Source organism: Chiloscyllium punctatum, chromosome 10 (genome assembly GCF_047496795.1).
Source record: "Chiloscyllium punctatum isolate Juve2018m chromosome 10, sChiPun1.3, whole genome shotgun sequence".
Taxonomy (NCBI): Eukaryota; Metazoa; Chordata; class Chondrichthyes; order Orectolobiformes; family Hemiscylliidae; genus Chiloscyllium; species Chiloscyllium punctatum.
Window position 1 is genome coordinate 55,371,774 of NC_092748.1, and position 17,021 is coordinate 55,388,794.

Consider the following 17,021-nt stretch of genomic DNA (forward strand, 5'->3'; position numbering starts at 1 on the left):
GCACCCTACCCCCGCCCACACCAACACCTGGATATATTTGGTAATGTTAATACCATATAAAAACATATAACCATAAAATTACAACCTCAACAAATAATAATTAAATATAATAATACAAAATAACAAGGGAGAAACAACCCCGCTCCTAAAGACAGAGGTAAAATAGAATAAGGTATCCACCTCCCCTCACCAACATTAACCAAACCCCCCAGCTTATATATATATATATTCTACATACATATACATACATACCCACATATATACATAAAATAATAAAAGAAAACAACCCCAAGGGGGGGGGGGGGGGGGGGGGGGGGGGAGAAAATCAAATCCCTCTCCCCACCCCCCCCATGATAATATTAAACAGTAAGGTAAGAAAAAAGAAAAAAAGGGGGGATATAAACCAAAGTTGGGGGAAAGGTAAACCAACATCCATTATCTCTTACAATTTATCTAAGAGAGTCCAAGAATTCCTTAGCCTTTTCTGGTGATCCGAAGTTATACACGGATCCTTCATGGTTAAAGCGTAGCGTCGCTGGGTAGCATAAGGAGTACTGAATATTTAAGTCCCTTAAACGCTTCTTCGCCTCGTCGAATGCCTTCCTCTTTCGGACCAGAGCTGGGGAAAAGTCCTGGAATAACATGATCTTGGGTCCTTTATAGATCATAGCTTGGGGGTCTTTTCCAAGATTTCTAGAAGCTTCGAGGAGTATCTGCCTCTCCCTATAGCTCTGCAGCCGGATCAGGACAGGGTGTGGGCGCTGGTTCGAGCCGGGCCCGCGTATTGTGACCCGGTAGGCCCATTCTACCCTTACCTGGCCTGATCCAGCTTCCAGATTTAAAAGCTGTGGCAGCCACTGCTTGAGAAACACTGTAAGCTGGCCTTCCTCTTCCCATTCGGGAAGGCCCAGCAAATGAATATTTTTCCAATGACCTCGATTATCGTGGTCGTCAATGTGATTCTCTAAGGTCCGGACTCGCTGTTCGAGAGTCCGGACCCAATCCACGGTCGATTGAGCTGTAGTTTCGGAGGTCGCGGCCTTTAGCTCCTCCCCTCTGACTTGGCGCTCGATTTCCTGGATGTCTCGGTCATGCTTCTGCAGCGCGGCCGAGAGTGAGTCCCATCGATTTCGAGACTCCTCGATAAAAGCGTCGATCTTCGCGTCCAGTTTGGAGATCATCTCCACAAGGCTTGTTACTGTAGGTAAGTCCCCCGGGGCGGCTGTGGATGCCCCTGCTGCAGCTGAAGAGGGAGTGGGTGGGGGAGGGGGTCCTGCTTGTTGAGAGCTGCGGGCTCCCTTCCCTTTGGTCATTTTTACTAAATATTAGATTGTTTAAATTTAATATTAAACAACTAATTAAATTAAACAGCTATTATAAATGATTTGGTGAGTGACCCACTTTACCCAAGTCTTGGGAGGAGCACTACAGACTCATACTTGCTGGGTCGCCGCCATCTTGGATCCCCCAAAAATTGTATCTTTGTACAATCATTTAGAAGTAGAAGTAAGCACAACAACATTAGTTAAGTTTAATATTATTAAGCCCTATTCATAGCCCCTCTACAAGTATTAGAAAAACAAGTGTCGTTAAAACAATTGCTAGCTGACTTCAAATGCATTTTTGAATGGAAGGTGTTGATCAAAGTACCATTTTTAATATCTAAGACTCAATTCCTTTGGGGTAATTTTTAATTTTTTTTGTAACTCTGTAACATCACTCAGCTACAGCCCTGTCTCTCCTCATCTGCTTATGAAGCCCTCATGCATGTCATCTTTATCTCTTGACTCAACTACTCCAGTGCACCTGGTTGGACTCCCACATTCTACCCTATGTAAACTCAGCTCTGAGCTCACTCCAAGTTCTATTCTATACCACCCAGTGTTCTTTATTTTCATTGACTGCCAGTCAAGCAAGTCTGAAATACCTGCACTCTTCTATGATGGCCCACTTGAGAATTTCTGAATTATAATTGCTGTACCAATGGTGACTGTGACTCAGTGGCCTGGTCACCAAGATCTGGTATTCCTCCTTAAACTTCTCTGCCACTCGACCTCACTTTCATCTTTTGAAATATGCCTCTTTGACCAAACCTTTGGCAATCTAATATCTCCATATGTGGCTCATTTTCATATTTTGTTTTATAATGCTGTTATGAACAACATCAACATCAATTAAAAACAGTATATAAATATAAATTGTTGTTCCTGAAAAATAATTTTTATTAAAATTTTGTTTCGTAGGTCTAATGTCTGAAGGTTTGTACAGAGTATCAGGGTTTAGTGATCTAATCGAAGATGTCAAACTGGCATTTGACAGAGGTATGTACAGTTTCATTTATGGCATTTTTGTAAAACTAACAAATTAATTGACAAATTTTGAATATTTTACTTGTAATCACATAAATTAGATGCGAAGAAATCTAATTGGAGTGAATGGTGGCTGAAAAAGAAGCTGATACTTCTAATGGAGACTGAAAAGTCAGATTTCTTTACTTTGTTCAAGGATATCAGATACTAATACTTCTAACCAAAAGCAGAATATCTTATTAAAGCTGCAAAATCATATACTTAGAAACCCTCTTTTAATATTTTGTTCCCAAAAAATTTCTATTTGAGTGGAATAGTTGGTTCTTTGTCATAGAAAGACATGAACTTGCAACACTGCAGGTTTTCACCATCTTTATGTTATATAACTTCATATCAGTGACCTAATATTTGTAAGAAAATATTCTTACAAGACTCTCCTTCCCAAAATGCACATCAGTTTGTATGTGAATGGATAGAAGGTAGTTTTGATTGAATCACAGAATTCCTACAGTGCAGAAAGAAGCTGTTCAGCACATTTAGTCTGTGCCAACCCTTTAAAGTATATCCCACCTGTACCCAGCCCTCTGCCCTATCCCCGTAACCCCATATTTACCATGGCTAATTCACCTTGCCTACGCATCCCTAGATGCTACAGACAATTTAGCATCCTGCTCCTCAGATGCTGCCTGACCTGCTGTGCTTTTTCAGTGCCACATTTTTTGAGACAATTTGGCATGACAATCCACCTAACCTGCACTGTGGGAGGAGACCATAGCACCCAACTGAAATCTACGCAGACATGGGAAGAATGTGTGGAGTTTGTACAATCACCTAAGGCTGGAATTGAACCTGCGTCCCTGGCACTGTGAGACAGCAGGGCTAACCACTGTGCTGTCCAATCAATTTTGTCAATCAATATGTCAAAGAATGAATTCAGCAAAAGCCTCTTTTAGATCCAGCATTGTGCCGTGGAAAGGGGTTCATGAATGGCCTTGTATCAAAGGGACCTAAATGGAGCAGTGCAATTTTGTTGGAATTCTGTATTGAGCTTGAAAGCAATACATTTAAATCCAAAACAATGGTACTAAATCTGAACAAAGCAGACCATGTAGGTATGAGGGACAAGTTAATTAATGTGCTTAATGGATCAATTATTATTTGCAACAGTTGTGATTGCTCTTAAGGAAAAATAATGCTTATGCGATAATGACTAACATGAGAGTTCAAAAATAGATCAGGGGGAAAATTATAGTTACCAATAAGTGCAGTCATAAAATTGGAAAGATTCTAGAATTTGGCAAAAGATTAGCAAGAGATTGATCAAGAAAAGTAAATCTCAGCATAAAATAGCAAAAGATAAACAAACATTGCAAGAAGGTTCTAAAGGTATGCAGAAAGGAAGGAATAAACAAAAAGTGTTCACTCCCAAGCAAGGAAATTCTCAAGTCCATAAATCAAAATGCCTTGATCGTTGGTAACTTTGGTTCCAGACTGCAGGTGTTAATGGGAATTAAACCCTCCACACCTGTAAGCAATACAGAGACCCCCCAGGGACTGGCAGGTTTGGAAGTATGCTGTTTAAAAGGCTGGCCTCAATGACTGCTGTTAAAAATGCCCACCAGCTTCCATCCCAAATATCCTGTCAACCTATTCACATACTCTGCCATCCTCTCAAGTGGTACCTGCAAAGGAATAACCTGCTCACTGATGTTTGGCTGCTGCCAGGGCCACTCATCTTCTGACCTAATTGCAACCTTGGTTCAAACATGAACAAAACATCTGAATTCCAGAGTTGAGGTAAGAGTGTCTGTCCTTGTCATCAAGGTGATATTTAATCAAGTACACCATCAAGACACCCAACAATACTGGAGTCAATCAGAATCAAGGGTACGGGAAATCTCCCACTGAATGGAGTGTTAAGTATAACATATAGGAAGATGGTTGTGATACTAGGAGGTCAATCATCTCAACTCCAAGGTGTGCTGTTAAGAGTTATTCAAGGTCGTGTCCGAGACCTGTCCATCTTCAGCTGCTTCATCAATGACGTTTATAAGATCAGAAATTGCACAATGTTCAGCAACATTCACAGCACCTCAGATATAGAAGCACTATGTATCCTTATGCAGCAAGACCTGAAAACATCCAAGGTTGGGCTGATAAGTGACAACTAAGCTACATGCTACACAAGTACAAAGCAATCACCATCCACATCAGGGGACAATCTAACCATCATTGCTTGAATCTAAAGGTCAATGTCATCACAGAATTCTGTTGTCAACATCCTATGGAAACTCACCTGGATTAGCCATTTTGGTAGTGTGGCTTTGGCTATAAGAGCAGATCAGAAGCTAGCAATTCTGTAGTGAATAACTCCCCACCTACCTCCCCAATGTGTTTCCACTATTAACAGACCACAAGTAAGGAGTGTGAATACTTTCCACTTGCCTGGATTAATGCAATTACACCAACATTCAAGAACCTTGACACCATCCAAGATCAAGCAGACTATTTAATTGACAACCAATCCGCCATCTTGAATGATTTTTCCATGCACCACTGACACATAGTAACTGCAGTGTGACTACCATCTGCAAGATGCACTGCAGTAACTCGCCAAGACTCCTGCACAACAGCTTCAAACCAGCTCCCTCTACCATTTACAAGCAAAGTTTTGAGCATTTTCTTGAGATTTTAGAAGACTGAAAGATGATCTCATTCAAACCTATAAAATTCTACAGGGACCAGCAGTGTAGATTATAACCTTTATTGTGAAGCCTCTTCCAAGGATACCGAACCTTGAAGACAATGTCCTCTTCTCTCTATAACCTAGGATGCTGCCTGACTGGTTAGGCTTTTCCAGTACCACACTCTCTAATGTGGATGCAAATAGGGTGTTTCCCCTGGCTGGAAGTGTCTGAAATCAGGAGACACTGTCTCAGAAAAATGAACAGGTCATTTAGGATTGAGATGAGAGTTTTGAAAGCTTACATCGAACACAGAACTGTACAGCAGAGCCCAGGATGTTGTGCCGAGCATGGTGCCAAATTAAACTAATCCCTTGATCCATATTCCTCCACTGCTTGCATGTTCATGTGATTATCTAAAAGCCCCTTAAACGCCCCTTTGTATCTACCATCACCATCCCAGCAGTGTGTTACAGACTCCTACCACTCTCTATGTAAAAAAAATCTTGCCCCTCTCATCTCCTTTGAACTTTTCCCTTCTCATCATAAATGCATGCTCCCTTGTTTTAGACTCTGGGGGAAAAAGATTCTGACTGTTAACCCTATCTGTGCATCTTATGATTTTACAGACTTCTATCAAGTCTCCCCTCAGCTACCGCTACTCAAGAGAAAATAACCAGAGTTTTTTCTAGACCTATTATAGCTCATACCCTCTAATCCAGGCAGCATCCTAGTAAACTTCTTTTGCACCCTCTTCAAAGCCTCCACATCCTTCCTATAACGTGGCAATACCCTAAGTGTGGTCTAACCAAAGTTTTATAAAGCTGCAACATAACATCCTGACTCTTGTACTCAATTCCCTGACCAGAAAAGGCAAGCATGCTTATACCACCCTATCACTTGAGAGGCCACTTTCGGGGAACTATTAACTTGAACCCAAGATCCCTCTGTACTGTACTGTTCATGGTCCTGCCATTAACTATACTTTTCCTTAACAGTTGATCTGTCGAAGTGCAGCACCTCCCACTTACCCAGATTAAACTCCATCTGTCATTTCTTCACCCATATCTGCAACTGATCTATATCCCACTGTATCCTTTGACAACCTTCTATGCTATTGAAAACTCCACCAATTTTTGTAAAGTCTGCAAGCCTACTAACCCATTCATCTACATTTTCTTTCAAGTCATGTAATATATATAGTAGAAGTCCCGGTACAGATCCCTGAGGAACACCACTAGTCATAGACATCTAGCCGGAAAAGTACCCTTCACCACTACCTTCTATGCCTTGACTGCCTGAACTGCTGTGCTTTTCCAGCACCATTAATCCAGAATCTGGTTTCCAGCATATGCAGTCATTGTTTTTACCTCGTTGATTTTAACCCTACCGCGAATCCTCTTGCAAGCATGCCTGCCTTGAAGAAGTTTTCCTCCTCTCTCTACAAGAATCTCAGGGAGTCCCTCTCCCACTGCAACTCCCAGGTCATTTCCTCTGCCCTGAAACTCTTCAACCATGTCCTGAAACAAACTCGCTACCACAGCCACATTTGCTTCCTCAGTGCCTGCCTCCGTAACCAACTCATCCCACACGGACTCCAGACCACCTTTAAACCAGCAGAGTTCGGACCCGAACAGGACAAACAGGACAGACTACAGATTCAAAAACACCTCCATAACCAGCGCTCCTTAATCACTCCAGAAGATTCCCCCGGCCTCTGCAACTGCTCGGATGCCATTAGCCATGCAGCTGGTGCAGCAGCCACCCCCACGCTGATTGATGATGTCACTTCCGCCCTCACCATGGCCATTCCCACAGCCACTTCTGCCCCTCACAATTCCTCATGCATCACACGTGACATCACTTCCGCCCCTCACATTATCGCTGATGTCACACACTCAGTGACTTCCGCCACCCCTACTGTCGTGTCTGCCACCACTTCCACTCCCACCAACGCTACTCACCTGCATTCTGCTTACACGCCCCCCACAGATCCCACTGTCACCATCCCCGCCCCTCAGAACCATGAGGGGAACAGTATCCCTGCTCATGACTCCACCCCCATTCCCCCAACCATCACACCCACTTCAGTTACAGGCTCCACCCCCACTCCCAGCTCCACACCCACACCAGATCCCAGCTACCAGCCCTGCCGAGTTTTCACCATTTCTCCAGACCTTCCCCTCACTGAGGACGAAGGATCAGTTCTCAGCAAATGCCTCACCTTCATCTCCCTCCGCCCACACATCAATGATTTTAATACACCCCGTGATGTCGAACACTTCTTCCTCCGCCTCCGAGGTTACTTTCACAATTAGGACTCCCGCCCACCTTCTGCGGACCCCTTCGCCCACCTCCAACACACGCCATCCACCTGGACACCCCACGCTGGCCTATTACCTGCCCTCGACCTCTTCATTTCCAAATGTCGCCAGGACATTAACCGCCTCAACCTGTCTACCCCCCTCCCTCACTCCAACCTCTCACCCTCACAACACGCAGCCCTCCAATCCATCTGCTCCAATCCCAACCTCACCATCAAGCCAGCAGATAAAGGGGGCGCAGTGGTAGTCTGGCGCACTGACCTCTATACTGCTGAAGCCAAATGCCAACTCGAGGACACCTCTTCCTACTGCCCCCTTGACCATGATCCCACCCCCCATCACCAAACCATCATCTCCCAGCCCATACAGAACCTCATAACCTCAGGAGATCTCCCACCCACAGCTTCCAACCTCATAGTCCAGGAACCCCGCACTGCCCGGTTCTACCTCCTTCCCAAGATCCACAAGCCTGACCACCCTGGCCGACCCATTGTCTCAGCATGCTCCTGCCCCACTGAACTCATCTCTACCTACCTCGCCACTGTCCTATTCCCCCTAGTCCATGAGCTCCCCACATACGTTCAAGACACCACCCACGCCCTCCACCTCCTCCAAGACTTCCGTTTCCCCGGCCCCCAACGCCTCATCTTCACCATAGATATCCAATCCCTCTACACCTCCATTCGCCATGACCAGGGCCTCCAAGCCCTCCGTTTTTTCCTCTCCTGACGTCACCAACAGTACCCTTCCACCGACACTCTCATTCGTTTGGCTGAACTGGTCCTCACCTTTAACAATTTCTCCTTCGAATTCTCCCACTTCCTCCAGACCAAAGGGGTAGCCATGGGCACACGTATGGGCCCCAGCTATGCCTCTCTCTTTGTTGGCTATGTAGAACAGTCGATCTTCCGTAATTACACCGGCACCACTCCCCACCTCTTCCTCCGCTACATTGATGACTGCGTAGGCACCACCTCATGCTCCCGCGAGGGGGTTGAGCAACTCATCAACTTCACCAACACATTCCACCCTGACCTTAAATTTACCTGGACCATCTCTGACGCCTCCCTCCCCTCCCTGGACCTCTCCATCTCCATTAATGACGACTGACTTGATACTGACATTTTTTACAAACCCACCAACTCCCACAGCTACCTGGATTACACCTCTTCCCATCCTACCTCTTGCAAAAATGCCATCCCGTATTCCCAATTCCTCCGCCTCCGCCGTATCTGCTCCCAGGAGGACTAGTTCCACCAAAGAACACACCAGATGGACTCCTTCTTTAGAGACCGCAATTTCCCTTCCCAAGTGGTTAAAGATGCCCTCCAACGCATCTCGTCTACATCCCGCACCTCCGCTCTCAGACCCTACCCCTACAACCGTAACAAGGACAGAACGCCCCTGGTGCTCACCTTCCACCCCACCAACCTTCGCATAAACCAAATCATCTGCCGACATTTCCGCCACCTCCAAAAAGACCCCACCACCAGTGATATATATCCCTCCCCACGCTTTTCCGCCTTCTGCAAAGTCCGTTCCCTCCGTGACTACCTGGTCAGGTCCACGCCCCCCTACAACCCACCCTCCCATCCTGGCACCTTCCCCTGCCACCGCAGGAACTGCAAAACCTGTGCCCATACCTTCTCCCTCACCTCTATCCAAGGCCCTAAAGGAGCCTTCCACATCCATCAAAGTTTTACCTGCACATCCACTAATATCATTTATTGTATCCGTTGCTCCCGATGCGGTCTCCTCTACATTAGGGAGACTGGACACCTCCTAGCAGAGCGCTTTAGGCAACATCTCCGGGACACCCGCACTAATCAACCCCACTGCCCTGTGGCCCAACATTTCAACTCTCCTTCCCACTCTGATGAGGATATGGAGGTCTTGGGCCTCCTTCATCGCCGTTCCCTCACTACCAGACGCCTGGAGGAAGAATGCCTCATCTTCCACCTCGGAACACTTCAACCCCAGGGCATCAATATGGACTTCAACAGTTTCCTCATTTCCCCTTCACCCACCTCACCCCAGTCCCAAACTTCCAGCTCAGCACTGTCCCCGTGACTTGTCCTGACTTGTCCTACCTGCCTATCTTCTTTTCCACCTATCCATTCCACCCTCCCCCCCCGACCTATCACCTTCATCCCCTCCCCCCACTTACCTATTGTACTCTATGCTACTTTCTCCCCACCCCCACCCTCCTCTAGCTTACCTCTCCATGCTTCAGGCTCTCTGCCTTTAATCCTGATGAAGGGCTTTTGCCCGAAACGTCGATTTTACTGCTCCTTGGATGCTGCCTGAACTGCTGTGCTCTTCTAGCACCACTAATCCAGAAACCAGTTCTGAATCCAAGCGGCCAAGTCATTATACATCTTAATTTGATTAAGTTTGATTAATCTTTGGAATTCTGTGCCAGAAGGATGTGAATGCTCACTGGCTGAGTATGTTCAAGACTGATAGATTTCTACAAATAATTCTACAATATTCTAGAAATATTAAAAGGTTTGGATTTTGTGTCTTAAAATTTTGTTGAAGTAGAAGGACAGCCATGATCTTATTGAATGGTGGAGTGGGCTTGATTAGCTCCTAGATTTTATGATTTTCTGTGCCTGCTTCAGTCAAAAATATGGTACTTTTCCTTTTCCTTTTCCTCACAACTGGATGAATGGTGGATTGTCAAGGTCTTCAATGTTATTGTTAGCGGTGAAAAACATCTATAGCCACCCCACATTCGCACTAAAAGATTGTCAGTCATGTGGGCAGTCCCACCAGTCTCCTGATAATACCAGTTGAGGGTCAGTCGTTAAGGGTCAGTCCATCCATATGTACAATGCATTTTCCTATAGATTTGGATTTTAAGTCTATTTCTCATAGAAAGAACATTCACAAGTTCCTCAGTTGGTTAGCGAGAAGCTTCTCCTACTCAAATTAATTCGGCTAGAGCATCAGTAATTCCATCTCTTGCCAAATTGTCACATTATAGATAAACTAACTCGTATATAAATTGATAAGAGAACTAGTTTAATCCAGTTTTGCATTATATCCGTACATAAATTACACGTCTCTGGTATGGTGTTTCAGATGTGTTCGTTTAGTGGTAGTGTCTAATGGTTAGTGTGCTTGTTACCTCATGCTTTAAGTTCTTACCACTGGCTAGCAGTATAACCGAAAAAAGAGTGCCAAGTGTGTCAACATATCTCAAATGACGTAGCTTCCTAATCAGCAAGTTGTACGTAGCATTTCCCATGACAACAAACCTAAACTGAGTACCTCACAGATTCTGGCTAATCTCAGAGAGAATCTGGTAGTTGGATGGCATGCCTTACTGGCCCACTGGCATACGGTTAAGCCCTGGTGCCCACAAATCTGACATCCAGCTCTGGTCAAATAGTTCCGCTGCCTTGTAGGTGTTGCAGGGGAGAAGACAACTAAAGGATTCAACGCCCACAGTAATTGATCAACTGCAATGTGGCTTTCTGTCAATTCTTGCAGCAGAATGTGGAAGGGAGCTGGGAGGCTCTCAATAAAAGCTTTTGTTCAATTAGCATAAAGTATAATTAAACTAATTTCTGGGAGAGATCATCACATATTGTTGGTTAGCTACTGCCTGGCTGAAGCTAAATAGTCCTCAATCAGTTAGATGTCTGCTTGCTTTAATTGGGTACTTGGACCTTATAGAGTCAACCCTCAACAGGTGGGCGTTGATCTATCCAAGAAAACTCAGCAAAGAGGATATTTGTCTTTCACATTGTAAACTGAAATGTTAAGACCATACATCGTGAATGTACCAATTACCTTCTGCCATTTCACAATGTACACAGGATGACTGTGATTGATAAACTAATTACAAAGCTCACTTCTACCCCTAATGTCCAGCATCAGTTATGCAGGGCATCTGACCAAGCTATTAACAAAATTCCTAGCACTGTGGAACTGTACCTTCGAGACAACTTCAGTGCAAGAGTTGGTACAGATTATGTAGCTTGACCAAACTGTACAGGGTTTCAGGGGATTGACAGGATGACAAAAATGAACGGTCATTGCTGGTGTTATGTTGATTCCTATGGAGTATGTAATAAATAGCTACTTCTACACTGAGTGATGCCTCACAATGTCCTGGAGACATCCAAGATCACACTACTGGTACCAGTTAGAATGCAGTGTCGAAAGTGTGATGCTGGAAAAGCACAGCCAGTCAGGCAGCATCGGAGGAGCAGGAGAGTCAACGTTTCGGGCATAAGCCCCACCCCCACCCTCCTATTAATCTCTCAGCAACATCCCCACATTCCTGATGAAGGGCTTATGCCCAAAGCATCAATTCTCCTGCTCCTCAGATGCTGCCTGACCTGCTATGCTTTTCCAGCGCCACACATTTTGACTCTTGACCCCCAGTAACTGCAGTCCTCACTTTCTCCCAGTTAGAACATATTATCACATGTACCAGATTCAACAGTGTCATCACCAGTCATAATTATATAGTGTTGTCAGTGACACTGACCACTCCCTGTTGTGTAGCAAGGTCCGAATTCAACCAAAGAAACAGTACCACTCTAAAAAAGAAGGGTTCTCCTCAAATTTACTGTACCGCTGACCAGAAAAAACTCAACAAGTTCCTCAGCTTCCTTGATCGGACTCTTTTGGACAACATCCAAAGCCAGAATGCAGTGTCAAGGTGGGATCATCTGCATAGCACCAGCTATAAATCTACACTGACTGCATAAGGGAAAGGAGATCAGAAGAATGTTCTCTTGTTTGAGCCTTATTGGACTGAAATGAAGTCAGTTACTGTGGTCAAGAGAAGAGCCCTCATGGACTGCATACACTTCTGTGTATAATGCAGAAGTTGCAGGATCAGTTCATTCCAAAAAGGAAGAAAGATCCTAGGAGGAGGCATGGGTGGCCGTGGCTGCTGAGGGAAGTTAAGAAACATATAAAGTTAAAAGAGAAAAAGTATAACATAGCAAAGATAAGTGGGCAAACGGAGGACTGGGAAGCTTTTAAAGAACAACAGAGGATTACTAAGAAGGAACTACGCAGAGAAAAAATGAAGTACGAAGGTAAACTGGCCAATAATATAAAGGAGGATAGTAAAAGTTTTTTTAGGTATGTGAAAGGCAAAAAAATGGTGAAGACTAAAATTGGGCCCTTGAAGAAAAAACAGGGGAATATATTACAGGGAACAAAGCAATGGCAGAAGAATTGAATTGGTACTTCAAATCTGTGTTCACTGGGGAAGACACAAGCAATCTCCCTGAGGTAACAGTGGCTGAAGGACCTAAACCACAGGGAATTTATATTTGCCAGGAATTGGTGTTGGAGAGACTGTTAGGTCTGAAGATTGATAAGTCCCCGGGGCTGATGGTCTACATCCCAGGGTACTGAAGGAGGTGGCTCGAGAAATCGTGGATGCGTTGGTGATTATTTTCCAGAGTTCGATAGATTCGGGATTGGAGAATGGTTAATGTCATATCACTTTTTAAGAAAGGTGGGAGAGAGAAAGCAGGAAATTATAGACCAGTTAGTCTGACCTCAGTGGAGGGAAAGATGTGGAGTCTATTATAAAGGATGAAATTACGACACATCTGGATAGTAACAGGATAGGTCAGAGTCAGCATGGATTTATGAAGGGGAAATCATGCTTGACTAATCTTCTGGAATTTTTTGAGGATGTAACCCTGAAGATGGACGAGGGAGATCGAGTAGATGTAGTGTACCTGGACTTTCAGAAAGCTTTTGATAAAGTCCCACATAGGAGGTTAGTGAGCAAAATTAAGGCGCATGGTATTCGGGGCAAAGTACTAATTTGGATTGAAACTTGGTTGGCTGATAGGAAACAAAGAGTAGTGATAAACGACTCCATTTTGGAATGGCAGGCAGTGACCAGTGGGGTACCGCAGGGATCAGTACTGGGACCGCAGCTTTTTACAATATATGTTAATGATATAGAAGATGGTATTAGTAATAACATTAGCAAATTTGCTGATGATACTAAGCTGGGTGGCAGGGTGAAATGTGAGGAGGATGTTAGGAGATTACATGGTGACCTGGACAAGTTAGGTGAGTGGTCAGATGCATGGCAGATGCAGTTTAATGTGGATAAATGTATGGTTATCCACTTTGGTGGCAAGAACAGGAAGGCAGATTACTACCTAAATGGAATCAATTTCGGTAAAGGGGCAATACAGAGAGATCTGGGTGTTCTTGTACACGAGTCAATGAAGGTAAGCATGCAGGTACAGCAGGTTGTGAAGAAGGCTAATAGCATGCTGGCCTTCATAACAAGAGGGATTGAGTATAGAAGCAAAGAGGTTCCTCTGCAGCTGTACAGGGCCCTGGAGTACTGTGTGCAGTTCTGGTCTCCAAATTTGAGGAAAGACATTCTGGCTATTGAGGGAGTGCAGCGTAGGTTCATGAGGCCAATTCCTGGAATGGCGGGATTACCTTACACTGAAAGACTGGAGCGACTGGGCTTGTATACCCTTGAGTTTAGAAGACTGAGAGGGGATCTGATTGAGACATATCAGATTATTAAAGGATTAAACACTCTGGAGGCAGGAAATATGTTTCCGCTGATGGATGAGTGCCGAACCAGAGGACACATCTTAAAAATACGGGGTAGACCATTTAGGACAGAGATGCGGAGAAACTTCTTTACCCAGAGAGTGGTGGCTGTGTGGAATGCTCTTCCCCAGAGGGCAGTGGAGGCCCAGTCTCTGGATTCATTTAAGAAAGAGTTGGATAGAGCTCTCAAGGATTGTGGAATCAAGGGTTATGGAGATAAGGCAGGAACAGGATACTGATTAAGGAGGATCAGCCATGATCATATTGAATGGTGGTGCAGGCTCGAAGGGCAGAATGGCCTACTCCTGCACCTATTGTCTATTGTCAATGCTCTCAGAGCTGCCACAGTCATGTTTCAGCAGACTGCTTAGCACTGGTTGAAACTGCAACAACATACAACCAGCTGCTGAGTCAGAGAATGCTGGAGGGGTGTATAAAGAAATCAAGAAAACAGTAAGCCTGGCAGCAAGCAAATCAGCCCTCTTGAAGACCAACAAAAATGATCAGCACAGAACCTAGCAAGCAGATGGAAAGGTGAGTGGTGCATTACACTGAATTCATTACACTAATGGAGAATGTTGTCACTGAAGAAGCTTTCAGCCTCATTCCAGATTTGCCTGTCATGAAGGAGTTAAACAGCAAGCCCAACACTTTGGAGCTGAACAAAGCCACTGACCACCTTTCCAACAGTAAATCCCCGAGAAACTGTGGCATTCCATCTGAAATAGTCAAAACAAGAAAACTGGCACTGCTGAAGCATCTTCATGAACATTTATGCCTCTAGACAAACAAGATCACACTAACTGCAACAGTTATTAAGACATCATCTTGTTAAATAGTGAAGATGTTTGCTCATAATGCTCTGGCCAGATTGCCAGTCCTGGCAGCAAGTATTAATCCTGAATCAGTGTAGCTTCACGGCTGAAAATCAACAGTTAGTATGGTTTTATCACTTCGGAAATATACCATGAAATATGCATTGTCTTCAAAGTCCTCACCAAGGCCTTTGATCGTCTTAGCAGAGACAGGCTCCTTAAACTGCTGCAGAAGTAACTGCCTGTCTGGATTTCTAGATATCATTTCTATTTCAATCAGAACATGTTTTGTCAATTATTTTAGAGCAAAATCAGTTCTCAGGATCAGTTGTGGGATGAAACGGAAGTATGATCTGGCACTAGCTCCTTATGGTAACATTTTCTTTTATCTATGCTGCTAGTATACATTTTCAGCAACACAAATGTTGCCGTCTACCTGGGTGCCTGAGCTGATATTAAAATGTTAATCTTGGCAAGACTGCATGCCTAGGTCCAATTGTATTATGACCTAGTCTGTGAATTGCTGTTTGCTGATGGCACTGCACTGGCATTTCGTGCTAAGGTTCATTTGCAATAGATTATAGATAGGTTCTCCTGGTTCTGTAGGGGGTTTGGACAGACAAATCGGTTACCAAAGTCCAAAGTATTTAAGGGCCAGAATATGGAGACTCCGGTTTCCATCAGCATCAAAAACCTCACTCTGGACAGCTTCACAGTCCTTGGGCCAGTAATTACAAGTTACCTGTCACTAGATGCCAAAACCAGTACCAGGATAGCCATGGTACAGCTGTCATGTTAAAGTTGAGAAGTTCAACAAAAAGCTAACTGAAAATACAAAGCTCTGTGTATACCAGGCTTCGGCTCTCACCAACAAAACATAGACAATTTAGGCAAGTCAAGAGGAGCAGTTGTACAGGTAACACCTCCACTGCCTGAGGTGAATATTAAGCACAGGAGGCCATGGCCTAGTGGTATTATCACTGGGCTGTTACTCTAGAGAGGTAAAAACAATAACTGCAGATGCTGAAAACCAAATTCTGGATTAGTGGTGCTGGAAGAGCACAGCAGTTCAGGCAGCATCCAAGGAGCTTACTCCAGAGACCCAGGTAATGTCTTAGGGACTGGTGTTCACATCCCACCATGGTAGATGGTGGAATTTAAATTGAAGAAAAATCTGGAATCAAGAGTCTAATGATGACCATAAAACCATTTTTGATTGTCAGGAAAACCCATCTGGTCCACTAATGCTCTTCAGGGAAGAAAATTGCCATCCTTACCTGATCTCCATTGTCTCTCCTACATGACTACATACCCACAGCAATTTGGCTGATTCTTAACTAGCCTCTGGGTTGAGAAAGAAATGCTGGCCTAGCCCGTGACACCCTCGTCCCATGAATGATTTTTTTTTAAAAAGCACATTACGGCAAGACAGAGTACTGAATATAGAAGTACATAAGTGTGCATGTTTTCTCTTTTCTATCAGTGGTAACTCCGTTGGTTGGGTCATGTGAGCAGAGTGGATGACAGCCACATCTCCAAAGTAACATGCTCTATGGCAAGTTTGCTAATGACACAAGACCAATAAGTTGTCTACATCTGTGGACTGGGATATCTGTAAGCAAAACCTCATGTCGACCAACATTGGAGTCAATGCATTAGATATCCTTGCTGCTGGTCTTTCTGCCTCGCAGCAAATAATCTGTCAGGGCATGGAAAAAACAGAAGACAAAAGAAAGTGAGCAAATAGCATTGGAAACTAAGAACTGTTGGAAGAAAAGAAATCTGTCAACCTCAGCCCAGTGCTAGGCATCTGTGTCAGCTCTAGAACAGATTGCCACTCAAGGATTGGCCTCTACAGTTACATATTTACATGGCTGCAAGGGGATGGATGATAGAGTGGATATGGAGAACCAGTGAAGGCAGATAGTTATAAATTTCAAATTTATAAAGAGATTCTTATCCAAAATTAGAGCTCTTAGTATTGGAGGCAGTATATTGGCCAGTGTAAGAGAAAAGCAGAGTGAAAACACAGGAGACAAGCAGAACTCAGGCGAGTGGAACTTTATTCATGTAGAAACTGGTTAATGCAGGGAGAGGGCCAAAGGATCTTCCCCCGAGCCTGGCCTCAACATACAAATTCAGTTATTCATTTATTCTTTAGTTCAGATCAGAAGATAGATCAATGACACACTGTAACTTGCCCAGCAAAAAGCAGTACTTTTATATATTTCTGTATTAAATGATCACACACAACTTGGTTACAGTCCTTCCCTCCGGTAAAACACCTAATCAATGATCAGCATCCTTAGAATAGCCTCAGGT

General features: G+C 44.2%; 1 protein-coding gene across 5 annotated transcripts in view; it reads left to right on the forward strand.

The window, feature by feature from the left end:
* The window catches only part of chn1 (chimerin 1), a 236,366-nt gene that overhangs the window by 192,934 nt on the left and 26,411 nt on the right, over positions 1-17,021 (forward strand). For all 5 annotated transcript variants that reach the window (XM_072579176.1, XM_072579175.1, XM_072579178.1 and 2 more), the window contains one exon: positions 2,244-2,321. In XM_072579176.1, coding sequence (XP_072435277.1) covers positions 2,244-2,321 — 78 coding nt within the window. The remainder of the gene's footprint in view (positions 1-2,243; positions 2,322-17,021) is intronic.